Raw genomic sequence first — 22,702 nt, 5'->3', positions numbered from 1 at the left:
GCAATCCTTGCCCTCTAAGAGGGGGTCAACATCCAGGGAAGTCCAACATGCTGGGGGATGTACACAGAGGTGCCATGCTCCCTCCCAGGCTCACACACCCAGCTACTCTAATACAGATTCAGCAGGGAGAAAGACAAGGACAGGAGCAGACCAGCATACATACCCGCATACATACTCCAATCCCCAGACAAGCAACCAAGGACTGTTTTCACGTCCAAAGCCCCTGAGCCACAGTTGACACGAAATAGCTGCTATTAGTCAAGTACTTCATCTGCTTTGCATGTATTCTGTACGTCATCCTCACAGTAACCTTCTGGTATCTCCCTTTGATAAGTGAAGTTTACAGACTTGCCTGTACTTCCCAAGTGGCTCAGTGGTAAAGATTATTCACCCGCCGATGCAGGAGACGTGGATTTGATCCCTGGGTCAGGAAGATCTCCTGGAGAAGGAAATGGCTACCCACTCCAGTATTCTTGCCTGGGAAATTCCATGGACAGAGGAACTTGGTGGGCTACAGTCTATGGGGCTGGAAAGAGTCAGGCATGACTTAGCAACTAAACAACTGCCTTGCTTGTGGCCACATGGCTGGTATGAGGCAGAAACCAGAGCTCAAGCCCAGCCAGACTGCTCCAGCATCCTTCTACAGAACCACTTATTCTACTGCCTCCATGGCAGATTGTGCCTCCAAAACATTTTTCAGGTCTCTAATCCACTCACCATCCTTCTCAAAGCCACTACCAGTGTTTGAACATGGACAAATGCAGTAGCCCAGCAGTCTCCGCATGTTCCCTCTTGCCCACTACACTCTGTTAGTCATGTAAAAGCCAGGCTGCTTTTTCCAAAAACCAACTGTAATCATGTCCTTCCTTTACCTGAAGTCCTTCTAGGGTATCTTCATAAAAACCCAAATTCCTCCTTACAGCATATGAGGCCTAGGATTGTCTGCCCTCTGCCTATTTCTCCTGCCTCCTCTCTGCCTGCTCCCCACACCTCTCCCAGAGCCCAGATTCACTGCCCCTATGCCTGTTCAGTGTTGGGTCCAACTCCCCTCCAGCCTCAGGGCCCTAAGTCCTAAGTGACTTCCCCATGGTACTTTCCTGAGGTGCCTCCATACATCTTTGCAGAGCGGGTCTCATGGCTCCTTCATGCAATTCATCACAGTGATATATACTCCTCAGTTCTCCTAGTGACCCCTCCACCAAGAAACAGAAACTCAACCATCTAGTTTTCACCACCAAGTCAACTTTTCTCTCCCTTCGTCATTTTTGTACTTGTTGCAATCAGCCACTGTCTACAATTTATGTTTCTTTACACATTTCCATCACATTTCCTGGAGACTGTGATGGAAAGGCAGAGAGACAGGGACCGGAGGTAAAAGAAGAAATGACACACATTTAACAGTTATCAAATTGCCTGAACATTTCGGGGCAAGAGAAAGGCCAATTCATCCTCAAGAGGCGGAGTTTTGTTATTTGACTAGACTCGGTGACTCATGTGCAGTCTTCCTGTCACACCAGCACGACACTGACCGTAAATTCGGCGATTTTCGGCACACGGAACTTCCCTTTGTTCTTCTGTTCAGGCTGATATTCTGTTCTTGTCTTCACGATCACCTAAAATGATCAACCAGTGTTAGCACACAGAAATACCTGGAAGAGTTTTCTCTTCCTTTTTTTTTTTTTTAGTAACTAGAATTTACTATATATTGCATAAAGATCAGAAAACACACACTTCCTCAAACACACACAAGAAAATTAAAAATTCAAATCATCCATAATATTTTCCCATTCCAGCAGAGGCAACCATAGGTCACAATTCTGGTCACACCTTTTCAGATGTTTTTACATGCATATATATATTATATTGTATTTATGAGCATATTCAAAAGCAGAGACATTACTTTGCCAACAAAGGTCCATCTAGTCAAGGCTATGGTTTTTCCAGTGGTCATGTATGGATGTGAGAGTTGGACTGTGAAGAAAGCTGAGCACCGAAGAATTGATGCTTTTGAACTGTGGTGTTGGAAAAGACTCTTGAGAGTCCTTTGGACTGCAAGGAGATCCAACCAGTCCATTCTAAAGGAGATCAGTCCTGAGTGTTCTTTGGAAGGAATCATGCTAAAGCTGAAACTCCAGTACTTTAGCCACCTCATGTGAAGAGTTGACTCATTGGAAAAGACTCTGATGCTGGGAGGGATTGGGGGCAGGAGGAGAAGGGGACGACAGAGGATGAGATGGCTGGACGGCATCACCAATTCGATGGACGTGAGTTTGAGTGACTCCGGGAGATGGTGATGGACAGGGAGGCCTGGAGTGCTGCAATTCATGGGGTTGCAAAGAGTCAGACACGACTGAGTGACTGAATGGAACTGAACTGAACTGATTAGCCATTTATACAAATATATTTTTGTGAAATGGACTGGCACTTCATTTTATCACACAACACTACACTAACATTTTTTCCCATGTAGACAAATGTATGATTTTAGTTTGCCTTTTGATGTCCCTTTATGTTTCATTGTATGTGTTACTACAGTTACTCTAACCATTATTGACCCTTGAACATGTAGGGTGTTTCCACAGTTTGGATTATCTAAGCAAGTTATGATGAACATCTTGTAGCTAAACTTTTGCACATATACTTAATTCCAGTTTAATTTGGAGACTTCCACGAAGCGAAATATAAAGGTCTATTGAATCTGTTGTACCGTCTTATTTTTCTGAAGTCTGAATATTTTGCAGAGGTGGCTAATATCTTTCCAAGATAAGCTGTCAACCTGCCAAGACATTTATGGAACTTCATCCCACAGTGTAGGCAAAGTGGAAGGAAAAAAGGAACTTGACAGATAATCAATAACTATTGCTGAGTGCCACGGTGTCATGGGGAACACAGGAGCTGTCTGAGCCTTGAGGTCTCACCTGGAAAGTAAAGACAATGATCATAATCATAACCCCTATTTAACAAGATTGTTTTGAGAGTTAAATGCGATGATAACGGGCAAAATTTTTGGAATAGTTTATTATGCGCCAGGGCTAGATCAAGCTCTCCATATACCTTATCCACAAACCACTACTATTTCCATTCTCCTGAAAGGGAAACTGAAGCAGAGGACTGCCAAGTCACACTTGGTATCCAAGGTAACACAGCTCAAAGGAAGCAATCTGCTAACTATCATCAGTCTTCCCATTAGAGCTTAAACTAACTGAATTTTCACTGAAAACTTTCACCCCAAGTTTTCCTAGAAATGACAATCCAATGTATGGACTCCTGCAAGAATTCTGTGAAGAATGCTCTTTAGGGTCTCTGAGGCATACTGTGGACAAAATACAGCTCACAAAGGAAGGGGCAGGGGAGGAACTTCCATGATTGAACATCTCCTGTGTGGCACTTAAATATGTTGGTTAGGGAGGATCTGGGTCCCAGCCCATGGAAAACACCACTCCCTCCCTGACACACAGAATTCATTTGCAGATGTAAATTCTGGTGCTGTGCTCCCCCTCTCTGAATTCTTCTCCTCCAAACAACAAAAAGTGATCCCTGGCTTCCTTAAACTAAGAAATGATACAGTCAAACAAGGGTGAGGGGTTTGGGGCGAAAATGGGGTTAGGGAATGTTCAATTTTTTTCCATCTCCTGCTCTAAAGAAGAGGAAAGCAGAAGCCTCCTTGCCACAAGTAAAAAAATATCCCTCATGCTTTGCAAATGTACTGTACGGCAGACACTGAGCACTTGACAGGCACTCTCTCACTTAATTCTGTGTTGTGGGGCAAATACTGACATTGTCAATATTGTAGGGAGATGAAAGATTGCACAATGTGTTTGAATCCCAACTCTAGCGCTGAGCATTCTGTGTCTTAGTTTTCTCATCCATTAAGTGGGAAATAACCATAACTACCTGGTTGAATTTTTAGGAGGCTTGTATGAGTCAATATAAGTCAAGCACTCACATCGTTTATTCAATAATAAATGTTTTTTGAAACACTGCCTCTGAGTGCTGCCAAATGTTTTTCCAGTAGATGTCTGAAGCAGATGTAGCTTGGGCCTGGCTTGCACATGTCAGCCTGTATCCAGCCCTTACAGAACAACACAAGGATTTCTCAAGAATGATGCTCTTCAAGCATGGTCTAAAAAGGGAGGCTTTCAAGGATGAATACAGTTTTCCTGAGAGAACACGCCAAGACATTTTATGCAAAGTGAACCACATGGTTTAAGAAACTAAAGTGTGAAGCAGCATGTGGCCTTGGTGTTTGGATGCTTTGGTGTCACGTGAACTTCAATGTAGAAGGAAGAATTGAGAGCTAATATAACTACAAGGGCAAACGCAAAAGCACAACTCATAGGCTGTGCTGTGTGCTTAGTCGCTCAGTCGTGTCCGGCTCTTGGCGACCCCGTGGACTGTAGCCCACCAGGCTCCTCTGTCCATGGGGATTCTCCAGGCAAGAATACTGGAGTGGGTCACCATGCCCTCCTCCAGGGGGTCTTCCCAACCCAGGGATTGAAGCCAGGTCTCCTACATGCAGGCAGATTCTTTACCGTCTGAGCCACCAGGGAAGCCCAGGAATACTGGAGTGGGCAGCCTATCCTTCCCCAAGTGACTAAGCGCAGCACGTCACATCCCTTTTCCTGGGGATCTTCCTGACCCAGGAATCAAACTGGGGTCTCCTGCATTGCAGGTGGATTCTTTACCAGCTGAGCTACCAGGGAAACCCTCTAGAGATGGCTGTGTGGCCTCCACAGGCTAGCTGTTTCTATTAGAAACTCACAATATTCTAGGAAGGGCCAAATGAAATATGCTGGTGTTTTGTGAACTTAAAAGATGTTCTACAAAATGTAATCATTAAAAATTGTTGGGATAGTACTAGATCAACTGGCAGGTTATGAAATGTATAGAATATTTAGATGTCTGATCATTTCTTAAAATATTTACAAACTGGGAATTATCATTTCTTCTCCCAAGTCTTCATGTTATATGTGTGTACATGCCTGATGTGTGCATGTATACATAAACATATTATAATACAGCTCAGCATCTATTTCTAAGCTTAGTAAATTTCCTGGTCAGTGTGCTATGTAACCCATAAAACTTGGGGCAATAATTGCCTTTGCCTTTTATGCTAGACAGCATTCTAAGATAGTCCCCAAACTGCCCAGCCTATGCCCACCCCCATATAATCTCCTTCCTCAACAGTGTGGACAGGACCCATGAATATGATGGCACAGTCACTCCCACGAGTATGCTATGCTATCTAAAACTCCATCAGAGCAGACTGGAGGGAGATGCTCCTTCTGGCCTTCAAGTAAGTCAACATGTTGGAGAGGGCTATTCAGCCAATGCCTGAGGGTGGACTCTGGGAGCTGAAAATGACCCGGGCCAATAGTAAGGTCATGCAGGAAAATGGCACTTCAGTCCTACAACCACAAGAACTGAATTCTGCCAATAACTGGCATGAGCTTGGAAAAGGACCCCAAGCATCAGGTAAAATGCAGCCCAGCTGAAACCTTGACTTCAGAACTGTGAGACCCTCCTGAGTAGACAACCCACCTAAATTGTGACTGGACTTCTGACCTATAAAAACCTGTTAGGTTTCTGACCTGTGAGGTGATAAATTTGTGTTGTTTTGAGGTACTAAAACTTTGGTAACTGGTTACATAAAAACAGAAAAACCAAAATTCCTCCCCACATTATCAAATCCATCTCAACCATCTCTTAACTAGACTTGTTCATTTCTAGATCCTTAGCCATCAGACTCATCTCAAGCATCACACATCAAATGTCAAGAAGCATTTGCTACTTGGTCTTCTCCTCTGCCCTTCTATTTTATAGACATCTTTCTCAAAACATCTCAAAGAGTTCTAGACCATTTATATCATTCCATTTAATTTAAAAGACCTCATGCAGCAGTCAACATGTTGAGACAGGGATAAAGCTAAACAAATATTACTGCTGAAATGAGACAATGAATAACCATTACAGGCATATCATTTTGCTATAAATGCCATAATAAATATTTTGTGACTGTTTCTCTAGTATCCATTCCCTTCTTCAATCAAAAGCCCCCAACCCTCCTTTCAAGAGCCCTGTCCTATGTAACAGCCATGTGGTTTGGTGGAACTGTTGCCTTCCTTGAGGACAAGGATGGTCCCTAATTAAGTTAGGCCAATCAGAACATACTGTTCTATTGATCACAAAATTTGATTGACTCAGAGATGCACATGTTATCCAATTTGGATCAAAGTATATGAGGCGGTTGGGAACATGGAGCTGACGGAGTCTATTCAGCGGGGTTCCAGACTGAGCAATGGAGCAGGTAAATGAGCTCAATGAGAAAGGCAACAAGGCCCTGAGTGCTGGCAACATTGACAATGCGTTACAGTGCTACTCCGAAGCCATTAAGTTAGACCCCCAGAACCATGTGCTCTACAGCAATCGCAGAGCTGCCTATGCCAAGAAAGGAGACTACCAGAAGGTGTATGAGGACGGCTGCAGAACCGTTGACCTAAAGCCTGACTGGGGCAAGGGCTATTCATGAAAAGCAGTGGCTCTTGAATTCTTAAACCGATTTGAAGAAGCCAAGCAAACCTATGAGGAGGGTTTAAAACATGAAGCAAACAATCCTCAGTTCAAAGAAGGTTTACAGAGTATGGAGGCCCGGTTGGCAGAAAGGAAATTCATGAACCCTTTCAACATGCCTAATCTGTACCAGAAGTTGGAGAGTGATCCCAGGACCAAGACTCTGCCCGCAGATCCTACCTGCTGGGAACTGATCGAGCAGCTGCGGAACAAGCCTTCCGACCTGGGCACGAAACTGCAAGATCCCTGGATCATGACTACTCTTAGCGTCCTGCTCGGAGTTGATCTGGGCAGTATGGACGAAGAGAAGGAAGTTGCAACACCTCCACCACCACCTCCTCCCAAAAAGGAGACAAAACCAGAGCCAATGGAAGAAGATCTTCCAGAGAATAAGAAGCAGGGGCTGAAAGGAAAAGAGCTGGGGAATGAAGCCTATAAGAAGAAGGACTTTGACACAGCCTTGAAGCACTATGACAGAGCCAAGGACCTGGATCTCACCAATATGACTTACATAACCAACCAAGCAGCCGTGTACTTTGAAAAGGGTGACTATGGCCAACGCAGGGAGCTTTGTGAGAAGGCCATTGAAGGGGGCCGAGAAAACCAAGAAGACTACTGACAGATTGCCAAAGCTTATGCACGAACTGGCAACTCTTATTTCAAAGAAGAAAAGTACAAGTATGCCGTCCATTTCTATAACAAGTCTCAGGCAGAGCATCAAACCCCAAATGTACTCAAGAAATGCCAACAGGCAGAGAAAATCTTGAAGGAGCAAGAGCGGCTGGCCTACATAAATCCTGACCTGGCCCTGGAGGAGAAGAACAAAGGCAATGAGTGTTTTCAGAAAGAGGACTACCCCCAGGCCATGAAGCTCTACATGGAAGCCATCAAACAGAACCCCAGAGATGCCAAACTGTATAGCAACCGAGCTGCCTGCTACACCAAGCTTCTGGAGTTCCAGCTGGTGCTCAAGGACTGTGAGGAGTGCATCCAGCTGGAGCCAACCTTCATCAAGGGTTATACCCGGAAAGCAGCCGCACTGGAGGTGATGAAGGACTACTTGAAAGCCATGGATGTCTACCAGAAAGCACTCGACCTGGACTCAACTGTAAGGAGGCCGCAGATGGTCACCAGCTCTGCATGATGGCCCAGTACAACCGACTCGGCAGCCCCGAAGATGTGAAGTGGCGGGCCATGGCCGACCCGAGGTGCAGCAAATAATGAGTGACCCGGCCATGAGGCTCATCCTGGAACAGAAGGACCCACAGGCGCTCAGCAAACACTTAAAGAATCCTGTGATAGCACAGAAGATCCAGAAGCTGATGGATGTGAGTCTGATAGCCATCCGGTGATGACTTGCTCATCATCCCCTTCCCTTCACCCTCATGTGGAAAGAGGAGCTGGGACCACGGCACACAGCACAGAGCAGAAGGAAGAGAAGGGGAGACAAGCGAACAGCGTATCTTTATGTTTATACAGACCTAGATGGAAGATTCAGAGACTTAAACTTGCGAATTCGTGCAGCTGCTGCCTCTGGGCCCTCCCAGCACACGCATGGTCCTTCCCCTGCCTCCCAGTCGCTGTCTCAGCTGCTCTCCCATAGTTGGTTATTTTTTATTTGGGGCAGTGGGCTTGTATGGGGAGGGGAGGGTGTTCTTCCCAACCTCAGGTTCCAACTGTCTTCATTCACATTGTTAACTCCACGTCCTCTTCTCCAATAAAACAAGCCAGTCAGGCATGGTTATTAAAAAAAAAAAAAGTATATGAGGCAATACTGACTGGGAACTTGGGGGAAGAAGCCTCCTTGCTCTTTATGAGTGTTCCCTAAAGAGCATGGTCTTCCTCTGGATTGTATAGTGAGGACCTCATTCTGAAACAGTTGATGCATTTGTTGCTACTATGAGGAGAAGCCAGGATGAGGTCAAAGGCAGCATATAAAAGAGGACAGAGTCAAGAGGAGCCCGGAGAAATGGAAGTGAGACCTGATGACATCCTGGATCATACCTTGCCTGAAACCAGACCCACACTGAACCCTGCAGTCATGGGGCAGGGGTAGAGGAGTCAAATCTTACTCTTTGGGCCTTAATCCAGTTTATGCTGGGTTTTCTGATATTTGGTGTGAAAAGCTTTCTATTTGATACAAGTGTGTTCCAAGAACACGAACTGAAAAGCTATTAGAATTTAGTAAGATGGCCAAGTACTAAAATCATAACAAAAGCAATAGATTTTCTTGGCACCAGCAAAAAAAAAATCACCTTATAATATGATGGATCCACCCAAAGATACATACAAAAATGTTCACAACCACTTTTTTTCATGATAGCCCAAACTGAGAACAACTCAAATGTCTATTAATAGGAGAATGGATAAATTGTGGTTTACTCATAAGATGGAATGTTACACAGCAATGCTACACACATGGGTGAATCTCACAGGCATTACATTAAACTGAAGAAATCTGATGCAAAACATTTTTTTATATCCTGTGATTTCATTTGTACCAAGTTCAATATAAATGAAAGAATTTTTATATGATCTTCTGCTGCTGCTAAATCGCTTCAGTCATGTCCGACTCTTTGTGACCCCATAGACGGCAGCCCACCAGGCTCCCCCATCCCTGGGATTCTCCAGGCAAGAACACTGGAGTGGGTTGCCATTTCCTTCTCCATTGCATGAAAGTGAAAAGTGAAAATGAAGTTGCTCAGTCGTGTCCAACTTCTAGAGACCCCATGGACTGCAGCCTACCAGGCTCCTCCATCCATGAGATTTTCCAGGCAAGAGTGCTGGAGTGGGGTGCCACTGCCTTCTCTGTAATATGATCTAAACAAATATATATACTATACATGTACACTGTATATAGTACATACATATATAATACTATATATATATATAGTGTCCCAACTACCATTTCGGAGAAGGCTCTTGCCTGGAAAATCCCATGGACAGAGGAGCCTGGTAGGCTGCGGTCCATGGGGTCGCGAAGAGTCAGACACGACTGAGCGACTTCCCTTTCACTTTTCACTTTCATGCATTGGAAAAGGAAATGGCAACCCAGTCCAGTGTTCTTGCCTGGAGAATCCCAGGGACGGGGGAGCCTGGTGGGCTGCCGTCTATGGGGTCGCACAGAGTCGGACACGACTGAAGTGACTTAGCAGAGCAGAGCAGAACTACCATTTACAGAAATAGGAGAGATGCTGATTTTAGTAGAGTTGGGGTCATAGCCCTCCACGTCCTGCTTTGCCCTGAACACCTAAGAAATGTTGCTTATGCTCTGAATGAGTTTCTAATGAAAACACTTCTTTTGGCTTCAGAACACTTCCCAAACCACCAGGTTCAAAGTAGGCCAACAGACAAAGGGGCCCCTGACCCCATGTCCATCCTCAGTCATCTGCTCCTCCCTTTAGCTAAGCCATGCTTTCTCCAAAAGCAGCCCAGCTAATATTTTACCTTTGCTTCCCTGGGGGCTCAGATGGTAAAGCGTCTGTCTACGATGCGGGAGACCCAGGTTTGATCCCTGGGTTGGGAAGATCCCTTGGAGAAGGAAATGGCAATCCACTCCAGTACTATTGCCTGGAAAATCCCATGGACAGAGGAGCCTGGTAGGCTACAGTCCATGGGGTCACAAAGAGTCGGACATGACTGAGCGACTTCACGTTCACGTTCCCAAGGAAATATTAGCTTATTAGAACCCCTTCTCCACATCAAAAGCAGGTCTTTGCCTGTTTGCCTGGAACAAATGGGCAGTCCTCTGGACTGGTCGTTTTCAACCTCTCAGTTATATTTGACAGGCTTGCTCACTCACTCCTCCATAAAGGTCCTCCTCCCAGGTCCATGGTCCTCTTCCTGCTCACTGAGCATCCCTCCTCAGTTTCCTTCTCAAGTCCCACCCACTCTGCTTAACCTCTCAGCATTAGAATCTCTCAGGGTTAGGCCACAGGATACTTCTTTCCTACAAATTCCTTCTGAAGGTTCTTACTCCTATCACTTCAAGCTCCATCTTTATTCTCATAAGTCTCAAATTTATATCTCCAATTCAGACCCTATTCAGCATTCAGATTACCCTACTGGATGTTTGCCTCAGCATTTAGATTACCCTACTGGGTGTTTGCCCTTGGACAGACACACCTGAATTTATCATGCCCACAGCAAAGCTCTTGGGTTCCCTGACTCACCTGCCCCAACCATCTTGCCCTTGACATTCTCTCTCTTGTGTAATCCCTAGCTAAGAAAAATAGCAGCATGATAAGCCATGTTTATGTCAAGTCATAAACAGAAGTCTCTCATGATCCCTCCCTTCCCTTCAGTCTCCAAATCTATCCCACCACCACTAGCCTCTGCTTCCTCAAAACTTTCTCTCAAATAAACCCATTTGTCCAGTTATACTGCCCGAGTCCAGAGCATCATCCTCTCGCCACGAACATTTGCTCTGACCATCTTCCTTGCTTCCATCCTTGCCTCCCAAAATCCAAATAAAAAGAGCTTTCTAGACTAAGAGAGCATCAGCCAGCAAACATTCAGAAGACATCCAGGAGGCTGGACCTGGGAGGACCACAAAGACGTAGCTTTGAGTGGACTGGGAACAGAGTGGGTGAAGCGAGGGGTAAGCCAAGGCTCTGCATGTCTTGCCTTACATATTAAAGATGAACTCAAGAGCAGTGAGGAGCTAAGGAAGGTTTATAAACCAGGTAATGGCTTTCCAGGCAGGCATTACAATTAGAGGAGAAGCCTCTGGCACAATGGAGATACACTGGAGAGATGCAGAGAGCAAGAAAAAACAGCCTTATAGTTACTGGAATCAACCAGCTATTGGGCATGTCATGAAGCGTGGTGTGCTGTTCCCGTGGACTGCCGCCAGAAACAGAGCCTTTCTATAAAAGGAGACATAGTAACAGTGACTTTTTTTAGTACTATGAAGGAGAAAGCATAAGAAATGTTAGCCAATCATTATTAATTGTACCTTGGAGGAATCAGCTTGCTTATGCAAAGAAAGAGAGAAGAGAGAAAACAAATTTGGTAAAAAAGGTTCTATTTTCTGCAGTTGAAAAAAAAATGGAGCAAAATGGAGCTCTGAGCTGCTTGGTTAATAACTGAAATGTAATGAAAAAGTGGGGAGGGGGGAAAGAAAAATTCTTTCTACTTGTTTTTATTAAAAGTAGGATTTTCTAGATACTTGGAAGAATGAAACTCCTGGTTTTCAAATATCATTTTGAATTTAGGCAAAGAAATAAATTTGTTTTCTTTTCATATCAATACATCAGTCCCTATTGTTCTGTTGGCAGTTGATATGAAGAACATAATTTAACATAATTGGCATTGTGAAAATGGGATAAATTATTCATCCTAAAGGACCCCTTGTCTGGATATATTCCCCCTTCGCTGGCAAGGCCAGATAATACATGGTGGTTCAGATGGCGCAAAGTACAGATCATAAAAATTTAAAATACTACTTCCCAGGATTATCAATAGTGAAGAGGTTCCCACATGAAGAGGCCCTAGGATTGGCAGGGACAATAAATAAAAGTGCAGAAGTGCTGACAAGGAGCATAATTGTCTTTTTATGAGCTGGACTGGCACAGGCCAGAAATAGATCTACGCGGTACCTTTCAGCTCATTCTTGCAGCAAAGAGAGAAGTTCTGAGCAGGACAATGAGCGGCTAGCCTCTGAGCACCTCCTGTGTGCCAGACATGGTGCTACTCATGTGTACTCACAAAGTCTCATACCCTCTCCCCAACTTAGAGATTCTCTCTGACCTTCACGTCTCTCCTTTAAGATCATTATTATGCCCATCTTTCAGATGAGGAAATTTAGCCTCAGAGACTTCAGTCACTTGCCTATGATCAAATGACAGGTAAGTGGTTGAGCTGGAAGAACTGAAGAATATGATGCTCTTTTCTATAATTTTTAAGGTACCTGCTATGTGCCTGGCACTGTACCAAAAGCTTTACATCCTATATCTCAGACAATCCTTTCAATCACTTTGAGGAAGGAGAGAGTATCCCCATTTTACAAGAGTCGGAGTCTTGGGGAACAGAAATGATTGCACAACCTCACATAACCACTAATGGGCTGACTCAAGGCTTGAGCCTGGGCTTCTGGCTCAGATCAATTGCCACCAGTAAGGTCATCATTCAAAAATCGTAGCAGTCAAACTCGAATCCTGTGGCACCTGATGCTCTCTAAATGCTATTGAATGAATGCCCTAATGAGTGAATCCTGCACCTAAAGAGACGAGGTGAAGCTACCCTAGTGGGGACTGGGTACATATCTGGGAACTTTCTCCCACTTACCACCTCACTCCTCAACTCGCACTCCATCTCTTTGGGTTTGAGTCTCTCCCTGGGCCCTTGAAGTTTGGTACTAGGCCCAGAACACAAGTAAGATATCGGTGTTCAAAGAACATTAGTGGTAGTATCGTCCAATGCCACCAATCCACAAATGGGATCATGGGAGCCCAGAAAGGGGGAGGGATTTGCTGCAGGTCACACAGCAAAGATTCTAGTATGGACCTGCTGACTCCCAGTCCAGGGCTCTTTCCTGTGTGCTCAAATCTCTTTTCCTTGCTGGGCCTTTGATTTCTCAGGGTAGAATGGAATATTGGCCAGGAAGGCCACATATGGATGGACTAGCCCAGTGAGTCTATGACTCTTCAACTCTGTGACAAGGCATATAGCTGGGGAAGATGAGGGGCTCTTCATTGGTGCTACAGGAACTGCCAGCTCCTGCTCTGAGCAGAGGCTTGTTGCCTGGGCTGGAGTCCCTACAGCGAGGTCCACAGCTCTGCCATCCAGACCCATCCTCTACAGGGCAGAAGCTCAGCCCACGTCACTGTTCAACCCTTCTTGCACCCCTGTGCACTCCAGGAACTATGGGACTGAATTGATGATGATGATGGTAACAACAATCATAACAACCTTGCATTAAGCACCTACCCTATGCCAGGTACTGTGATAGACATTCGACATTGCATTTTCTCATTTTACCCTTTAAACACTTCTTAAAGGAAGATACTACTGTCCTCATTTTAATAAGAAAACAGAGGGACAGAGTGGTTAGTAAACTTGCCCAGGGTCACACAGTAAGTAGGTGGTCGAATTAGGATTTGTAACAATGCCAACTGCATTGTTACAATGCATGTGTCTCTGTATAGGCCACCCTTTGCTTGCGGGGACATTGGCTCACTAGCTCACTGTCTCTCTGTGCGTGAACATAAGTTAAGTAAGGCACTTCAGCTCTCTGAGATTGCTTCACCATCTGTGAAACGGAGGTGATTTATTAAAAAATATATAAAATTTGATATATCCTCATGGTAAAAAAATAAGTATGAAACTTGTAGAATTATATATATACACACACACAGTCTTCAAATGGGCCTCAACCACCCCATCTGTAGTCCCCAAACACCCCATCCATAGTCCCTAACCATTTGATGGTTTTTGTGTGTCTTTTCAAGACTGTTTTATAAGAATGAAACATACACCCATATTTCCACAAATGGGGCTCCATGCCACATTCTTCAAAGCTGTTTTAAAGGAGCAGTGTGTCTGTTGCTTTTTCCACATTAGCACAAACACAAGCAAATCTGTCTCATCCTTATAACAATTGCTTACTTTTCCTCATCCATGCACTATGGTTTATTTAACCACTTCAATCTCGTAGAACATTTGTTTAACAGCTCCAATCTCCACATACATATATGGCTTTGCAGATTCGAAAAATATATCCATAGGATAAATTTCTGGTGCCAGTAGCAACATACCAATCAAATGGGATATACAGTTTTAATTTATAAGCAATGTCCAAATACCCTCTAAAAACCACTGCATCAAATTATATAACCAAGCAGAGTGCAACAAGAAGATCTGCTTTCCCCTAGCGTTAGCAACACTGGGCATTATCACTTTATTTATTTATTTATTGCCAATCAGATATGTAAGATGCTATGTTCCATTTAAAATTCTTATGTTTTAAATTATAAAGAATTTTTAAGCTGCTTATTGGTCACTTTCTGTCTATTTGTTGGAATCACCTAGTCCGAGCCTTTGCCCCAATTTGGGGTGATGCACAATCTGCCTCTTGTGAGCCCCTGAAGAGCAGAACAAGGGGGCTCTATCAGCCTGGAATCTGCAGGGATATGCATTTTCTGCTTCCCAGGGAAAGGCTGATGGTCCTCTGATACTGTGTATCAGGGAGAAAAATAAATCCTCTGGTGAAGCCACGACAAAGACCAAGAAGGCATTCAGGACCAGTGACAGGAGCAATGTCTCCTTTGCTCCTTTCTTTCCAGATCTGCTCCACCAAACCCTGAACCTCTACCACTGAAACCCCATTCTTCTCAGCAAGTTTTACTTTTATAGTCATCCTCCAAAAATGTCACTTTTGGGAGACACAGTCTGAATATCCAAGGAGAGAAAGGAAACTGTCAATGAGCCCCATGTTTGTGTCATTAGACAATTTTCACTTGTTTCCTCACAGTAACCCTGTTAGGTAGCTATTATGCTCATTTCACAGAAAGGAAAAAAAAAAAAAAAAGGCCCAGAGATACCAAGCCACTTGCCTAAAGCCACACAGTACATGAATAGTTTAGCTGAGATTTGAATACAAGTCTCTAGGACAACAAAGCACATGTGGTCTACCACACAGAATGGGAAGTGTGCCAAACATTAATGATCGGTCTTTTAAGGTCTGCGTCCCTTTCCTCCCACAGGCAGGTGAGCCACCCTCCTGTGGGACGTGCAAAGATTTAGCAATCAGTAGAAAGCAAAGGAACAAACTGCCTAGAGCCTCGCAGCTGGCTGAATACATGATTCATCTGGGCCTTTGCCAAGGAGGGCTGTGCCTATCTGGCTTGCTTTCAGGGGAATAACCATCCTTTAGCTGGCATTTCCCAGACTCCTGGGTGCAGATCTTGGTTGCCCTGTTTTCTTTTGGTATGTCCTAGGATAGTATTTTAGTTCTCTGAGCCTGTTTTCATATGGACGTAGTGGTCATGACCTCATAGAGGAGTTGTGCCGTTATCTGGGTCACTTAAATAAACCAAAGGCACATCCTGGAATTTGGTATCTACAGACTGATGTCCCAGCTTCTCAAGAGCTTGCTACCATGGCCTGGAGAGAGCTACCAAACTGCTTAGATTTAAATGGATTAACTAAGCCTACGTTTACCCTAGGCAAGGGGCCAGGGGTCTCATTCAGCCATCATTTCTGGTTTCTCACCATATGCCAGAACCAAGGCTACAAAGATGAGACAGAGCCAGGACCCTCAGGCCTGGTGGGAAAAGCTCCTCAGGGCTGACCCAGCACTGTCATAATCAATCCGTCCATCTCCCCATTTCTGTTGTCAATCACAAACACAGCAGGGACTTTCTAGTCGATCTCCTGCCCTCCACTCTTCTCTTCTCTGACTCATGGAGGGGAGGGTGCAGCTAGAAACCCAGGAGCCTCTATTTGGGGTAAATTTCTCTGGTGCTGGCTCATTTGGGAGATGGATTGGAAGAAAGGAGGAAGAAGAGAACAGGCCGTAGGGTAGCCCACAGCAGCCAGGGGAAGCTTCCTAAAATAGAAATCTGATTCTGTTACTTGACTTCTTTAAACCCCTTCCAAAAATGTGCCATGTGAACTGGTGTCCCACTGCACCTCGCATGCCACATCGCCCCCCACCCAGTGCACCCAGGCACCTCGACCCTGACTGTCCTTCTTCTCCCCTCGGGGCCTATCCACATGCTGACCCCTCTGCCTCTACCTCCCTCGCCACCCCCAACCCTCCAGCTCTCAGCCAGGGTTGCTTCTTCAGAAGGACCTTCCCTGACCACTGTTCCACCATAATTAAGCCCTCTTAAGTCTTAGCCTTTACAATCTAGCATCTTACTCTTTCCTTAATAGCCCTTCCTGCAAGCTGCATCTCTGAACTTCTATTTGTGTGCTGGCCTGTTTGAAGACCCCCTTTCCCACTGGGACTAGAAGCTCCATGAAAGTAATGACCATGCCTGACTTTTCCTGGCTGTGTATGTATAGCCTAACGTGGTGCCCAGCACATAGAAGGTGCCCCATAGAAACGGTGGATGAGTGAATGAAAAAATGAGTTCCTTCCAGCATAGTAAGTGTAACCTTAGCTATAATTATGAGTGGCCAGGGAAGGTGTCCAGGAGAGCTGCCATCTGAACTGGGTTTCGAGCTGCCATGACCACTGGCTTATCAGACAGGAAAAGGGACAAGCAGGGCATTCTGGGCAGAAGGAATGGTGTGGGCAAGGAGGAGGGAGCAAGAAACACCCTGGAGAGTATGGAAAATTCCAGGGCTGGTTTTTCAGCCTCAGCACTTTGGACATTTTGGGCAGGACAATTCTTCAGGGGTGGCATTTTGTGCATTGTCGTGCATTTACCAGCATTTCTGGCCCAAAGCAGCACCCCCACCTTATTGTCACAACCGAAAAGTGTCTCCAGACACAGCCAAATGTCCCTCCAGGAGGGAGGGGAGTCACCCCCTGGCTGAGAACAATGCTCGAGGTAGTTCTGCCATGCTCGTGTTCAAGGTACAAAGTGAGAAGTGGTAGGAATGGAAGCCAGTGGAGCAGGTGAGGGAGGACCTGGAGTGTCAAGGTCAGGATTTGAGGACTGCACGCTGCGGGGAGGACTGTGTCCTGTGGGGAGCACTGGAAATGCTTTCCAAGGGAGAAGGACTGATCACAGCTGGAGGACTGATCAGAGTGATAGAAGAGGCGGGGGAACAGACACAGGCCTCCTCTCCTAAGGCAGGCACAGCTCCTCCAGCACTGGGGACGGAGGGAGCATTGGAGGCTGTGATGCTCTCTTTCCAGGATGGCCCCAGGCCCTACCTGCAGGCCCAAGAGAGCGCAACAAGGACCCTCAGCCAGGGATGAAGGGATGTAGAGTCTGAAGAAGCACTGCCTGGGGTGGGAAGTTTCTCGTTATTGAAGGCAGCAAGGTGCAGAAGGGGAAACCGAGGTGTCAGGGGCACTGGGCTTCCAAACTCAGCTCTTCCACTCTCTCTGTGAAGCTTGAGCATGTCTATTGACCCATGCCTCAGTTTCCCCACCAGTGAAATGGGTGCACTAATACCCACCTCATAGGGTTGCTGGGAAGATTAACTGAAACCATAGCTGTGAATGCCATGCATGGCCCATTTCTAGCCCAGAGCAAGGGCTTCAGACATACTCATCCTCTCCACTTAGCCTCCAAAACCTTTCCCCCAGAAGCTCACATTCCATACTAAGAGTATTCAGTGGACAAATCTAGAAATAATTGTCAGTATTACATGCCAAAGCACATTCTGTATTTTACGTTTTCAGGAAGAAAACTCATAATATTGGGGTCTAATATACGCCTTTCTGATAACCTTTTTAGCTTTAAACCCTCACCATCTGGCTGGACCTAATGAGAGGGCTGACAAATGTGTCAGAACTCGCCTCACCCTCTCTAAAGCCCTGTAAGGTTGAGTGCTCCCTCTACCCACGAGGAGGCTGAGGCTGGGCCAGCTGGCCCCCTATTCCTGCTGAGCACTGCCTGGGCTCTGGGTCTTCCAGGAGGCTTATCAACTCTGGGATTTGGGAAGTGACTTTACCACCATGCCTGAGTTTCATCATCTTTAAAAACTGGATTAAAGGAGCAACTCCTTTATTAGATTCTAATAACTACTGAAAGGATGAAAGGAAATTCTGTGTCTGTGTGTATGTGTGTACTTCTGACTTAAAATCTACCATAAGTAGCACATGAAAATGATAGTTATTATTCTCATATGGCTAGTTTTGTGCCAGGCACTGTATATATAAGGCCAAATCTAACACTGCCCCGACCATTATGAAGTAGGTGTGACCCTCCTCACTTCATGGAGGACACTGAGGTCCACCTGGTATGAAGACTCTGTTAAGGACACCTGCCAAAGTCTGTGAGGTGCCCCCGGGGGATGTGTCCACTCAGGGATTTTCACCCTCCAAGATGCACTGGTTTCCTTTTCCATGCATGCAAGTCCACGATGTACTTATCTTCAGGCTTTGGGACAGTTTTTTGGCACATCTGGACTGGCTCAGTGGCTATCAGGTACATTTCCTGTCACAAGGGGAGAAAGAAGCCCTTGGAGGTGGGGAATGGGGTGAGGAGTAAGGGATGACAGAGACCACGATATCTCTGGATGGCCCGCAGGTGTGTGTAGAGTTGAGGGGAGAGGTAACCTCACCACAGTCCCTTTTCCTTGCATGCCTCTCAGGGACGTAAAGATCCTTGAGACTAAAGGGGAAAGATTCTTCCTAAAACTTCGCAAAACCCTGAGCAAATATCCCCTCTGCTTCTCCTCAATTTCCACTAAATCTGCAATCAAATTCCAGCATTGCCACTTACTCCTCTGTGAGCTTGGATAAATCGCCAAAGTTCTCTGATCCTCCTCCACCTTTTGCCTGCAGACGTGGATGGATGTATAATGCCCGGGCAACATGCCTCTAGCACAGTGGTTCTCAACTTTGGCGGCACACAGGAGTCCACCTGGGAAGGTTTAGTTAATAGTGATGCTTGGGTCTCACCCCCCAGAGATCCTGATATAATTGTTCTGGGGTGTGGCCTAGGTATCAAGATTTTCAAAGGTTCCCCAGTTAACCCTAATATACAGTCACAAACTGAGAACCTCTGCTCTATAGGTAACTAATACCCAATTAATATTACTCCTTCACAGTAACAGTGTTAACTGCCTGTTAGCAAATGTTATCTTCAAAAGGCCTTAGCAGTTTCTCAGGATGGCTCCGTGATTCTTTATTTCTGGAACCCCTATGCATATTTTCATATTGACAACCTCTGCACTTTCAAAACAGATGACTCAACCCTCAGCCAATCAGCCAGGCCCTTTATCTGGCTTTGGCTTCTCTTCTGTTCATTGGATAGAGCCAATTGGTTAAGACACACAATGCCTTCCTGGAGATGCCAATGAGAAAATCAAACAAATGGAATGATCCATTGTTCACTCTTCAGCTAGGGAACTTCATCATTTGCCTCCTAATCTATCTCGTATGGCATGCAAAAGCTCACATTATAAAACCCCAGGTTCTCTCAGAGGGATCTTAATATCACTTCTCCCACCTGTGCTCATAGAATGACTCTCCCACTTTTGTATAAACGCTCACCTCCATTCTTCATGGACTCCTCCCACGTCAGGAGATGTGCCATCAGCCAGTCACTCACTTCCAGCCACGCCTCCCAAAAAACGCTCTATTCCAGTCATGCTATTTCCCCAAAGCTCTCCATGCTTTGCACATTTGTGCCCTTTGCCTTAAATGCCTTTCCCTCCAATGGCCTCCAATTTCAAATGTTCCCCTCTGCAGCTGACCTCACCTGTCCTCCCAGTTCCCTCTCTGCCACAACAGAATGTAGTTGTTTCCATCCCAGTGATCTCACAATCTTCGTAACGCTCAGGCATTGCATTTACCAGGATGCTTTATATTAATTTAAGTCTCATATTGATGAGGGACTTTGTAATGTGTTTTTATAACCAACTTCCAGGGTAGGAACAGGGCTTTAGCAGGTGCAAACTAAATGCGTGTTGGACTGCATCCAATTCTCTGACCTCAGATTTGTAGCAGTCAATTTTTAAAAGACCTTCCCCAAATAATCAAGACCATTTTCTTTTTCTTCAAATCTGGAAGCTTATTAGTATTCATCCGCTATGATAAAACTTTTTAAAAGAAAGGTTAATTTTTTTGCCTACATATGCGAACAAAATCATGGACAAGCACTTACCATAAACCTGAAACAACACAAGAGGTGTCATGTCTCTAGAAGGAATACCTACATTTTACAAGAAGGGGAACGTATTTGGCTGAGAAGGGAATGAAAGGGTTTGAGGGAGGTGGAATTTTCTTGCTGCTTTATTTCCTGAGATGAGGGGAGCACGGGGGCTGCTGATGAGAACCAGAGCGCCTGCTTTACCTTTTCCGGAGCAGGCAGCTGTAAGTGATTAACCTCCAGGGGCGTGATGAGAGGGACGGTCTGGAAGCCGTCCTCAACCGAAGGTGGTTTGGCTCCCTTCTCACTGGGGTTACTGTTCAGCTTCACCATTCTGATGCCTTTCTTCCCAGACCTAGGACAAGCAGTAGAATTCTAGTTATAGTGGGGAGAGAGGCAGGAAAGAGAGGGCTGACGACAGAGAAGACAGCGCTGCCCTCAACAGCTCCACTCTGGCGGCTTCAGTGTAGACATAGTCATCGGTCTTCCGCTAGATCCCTATTATCCAGGAAAACTTCTTTAATCATCAAGAAATGCCACCTGCCTATGGCACTTACCAGCTTTCAAATTTGAGGAACTCAAGGAAAATCCCAGTCTCATACACAAAATCTACAACCTTAAAAAATTAGCCAAGACACAGAGCTAACATAATCACACAATCTCAGTGGAAAGCTAATTCTTAGTGAAAAAATAAATCCTATTATTCTGGGTCATCCTGCAGTATGATAAATTTCACCTTACCATCTTGATTGCTATTTTATTCTATTGTGTTTTTCCCCCATTAATCTCCCTAAAATACAATAAATACATTCAACGCCTCTATGTGTAGTATACCCTGTTACACAATATGTAGGTTGTACAGGAGATACAATTTCTTAAAACAAAAAAGGACTGGCTTGAACCTGATCCTGTTATTCAGCCATGGAATGCCTCCATTTCCTCAATAGCAAAGGGCCATTTTTTTTTTTTTTTTGGTTCCACGGAAAGTTAGCAACCCCCGTATTGCAAGATTGCCAACTAAATAAACAAATCGCGTTTATTTCTTTCCAGCTCCCTTGGAAGTCAAACGGCGTTCCCACCCCACCCCCAGAAGCCCAGTACAACTGAATTTTTCTTGTCAATCCTGCTGACTGGAACATTATTAGACAAAATAGGGTTGTTGTGGGGGTGAAAGGGATAGGCAAGGGTTGGAGGATACTGGGGAGTGGTTATAGCAAAAACAAATGCCTACTTACTGTGCAGCACTCTCGGGGGTCAGAGCAGATTCAAACCAGTTTGAAGAGGAGGACGGCCGGGAGCCCTGCCTCCTCAGCCGGAGCTTGTGGTGCTGAAAGGACAGCGCCTTGCGTGCGTCTGGATTGGGAGCTTCTGAGAGCGAGGCGCCAGCGAGCGGGCTCCTGGCAGCTGTCTGCCCGCTTGCTCGCTCGCTCGCTCGCGCCCCCTCCCACCGGGAAACGGGCTCCCACACCATCTGTCATCTGGCACCACCTGCTGTTTCTCATGCATGGCCACAACCACAGCATGGGACAAAATGGTTTCAAGAAAGTGGGAGGGATTCTGGCCATTAAAAAAAGAAAGAAAGAAATTAATAGGAACCGTCTTACTATACAAGCAATCCTTGAGCCTTTAGAAAAACTGGAGGAGGCGGCATATTCATTAAGAAAAGGGACCACTCCGAAGATTTTCCTGGACAATATTATGAAAGACAGAATTGTTCAGGACTTAACACCGTGCTCTGACCTGTGTATGGAAAGAAGGAGAACTAATATTTATTGAGTATCTCCCATGCACTGGGCCCTTTTCCAGGTTATTTCAGACTATTTCTCTCATTTGCAAATTGTGATTTCTAATAGTGCCTACATGATGGGGTTAGAGTGAAGTGTGAATGTGATAACTTGCAGAAAGCATTTAGCTCAGAGCACGGTGCATGACTAGCAGTGCATAAGCATAAGCACCTTTTCTCACAATGCTGTGACCATGCAGGTCAGCTAAGGTCACAGAGCTAGCTGAGCACCAGGTATCTGAACCCTGATCCACTGCTGTCAAAGTGTGTATGCAGTCCACATGACAGAGCTTCTAGGTTGGTGTCTGGAATCAGAGAGGGCAAAGTGCTGGAGTCAGTTCTATGAAGTTTCGGCTGTGGGGACATTTTGAATTCCCTCTCCAAGCCTTCTTTATCTCTGATGTGGGTATAATAACATCTCTCTTGCCAAGCAGTTGTGAATATGAGAAGATATTGCACTCAAGGACGCCCCTTTCAGCTCAGGGACAGGGTTCTGAATGGTTAAACTGTTTCATCCCTGGAGATTGCTCTTACATGCCCTTTCAATCCTCTGAGGTCAAGACTGTTTCCACTAGTTTCTCCCAGACGTATCCACACCACCATTGGCCATTCATTCCCAGCTGCAAGG

The 22,702-nt window shown here is 45.4% G+C and overlaps 1 protein-coding gene and 1 pseudogene across 1 annotated transcript in view; one reads left to right on the top strand and one right to left on the bottom strand.

The window, feature by feature from the left end:
• Positions 1-20,624, bottom strand: part of NSG2 (neuronal vesicle trafficking associated 2) — a 70,047-nt gene extending 49,423 nt beyond the window's left edge. Inside the window, exons 1-2 of the mRNA XM_068990724.1 lie at positions 20,496-20,624; positions 1,530-1,613 (exon numbers count right to left, since the gene is read on the bottom strand). Coding sequence (XP_068846825.1) covers positions 1,530-1,613; positions 20,496-20,624 — 213 coding nt within the window. The remainder of the gene's footprint in view (positions 1-1,529; positions 1,614-20,495) is intronic.
• LOC138094649 (stress-induced-phosphoprotein 1 pseudogene) lies at positions 6,299-7,922 on the top strand (annotated as a pseudogene).
• Positions 20,625-22,702: the final 2,078 nt, after the last annotated feature.

Source organism: Capricornis sumatraensis, chromosome 18 (genome assembly GCF_032405125.1).
Source record: "Capricornis sumatraensis isolate serow.1 chromosome 18, serow.2, whole genome shotgun sequence".
NCBI lineage: Eukaryota > Metazoa > Chordata > Mammalia > Artiodactyla > Bovidae > Capricornis > Capricornis sumatraensis.
This window is presented reverse-complemented; position numbering and strand designations above follow the sequence as displayed.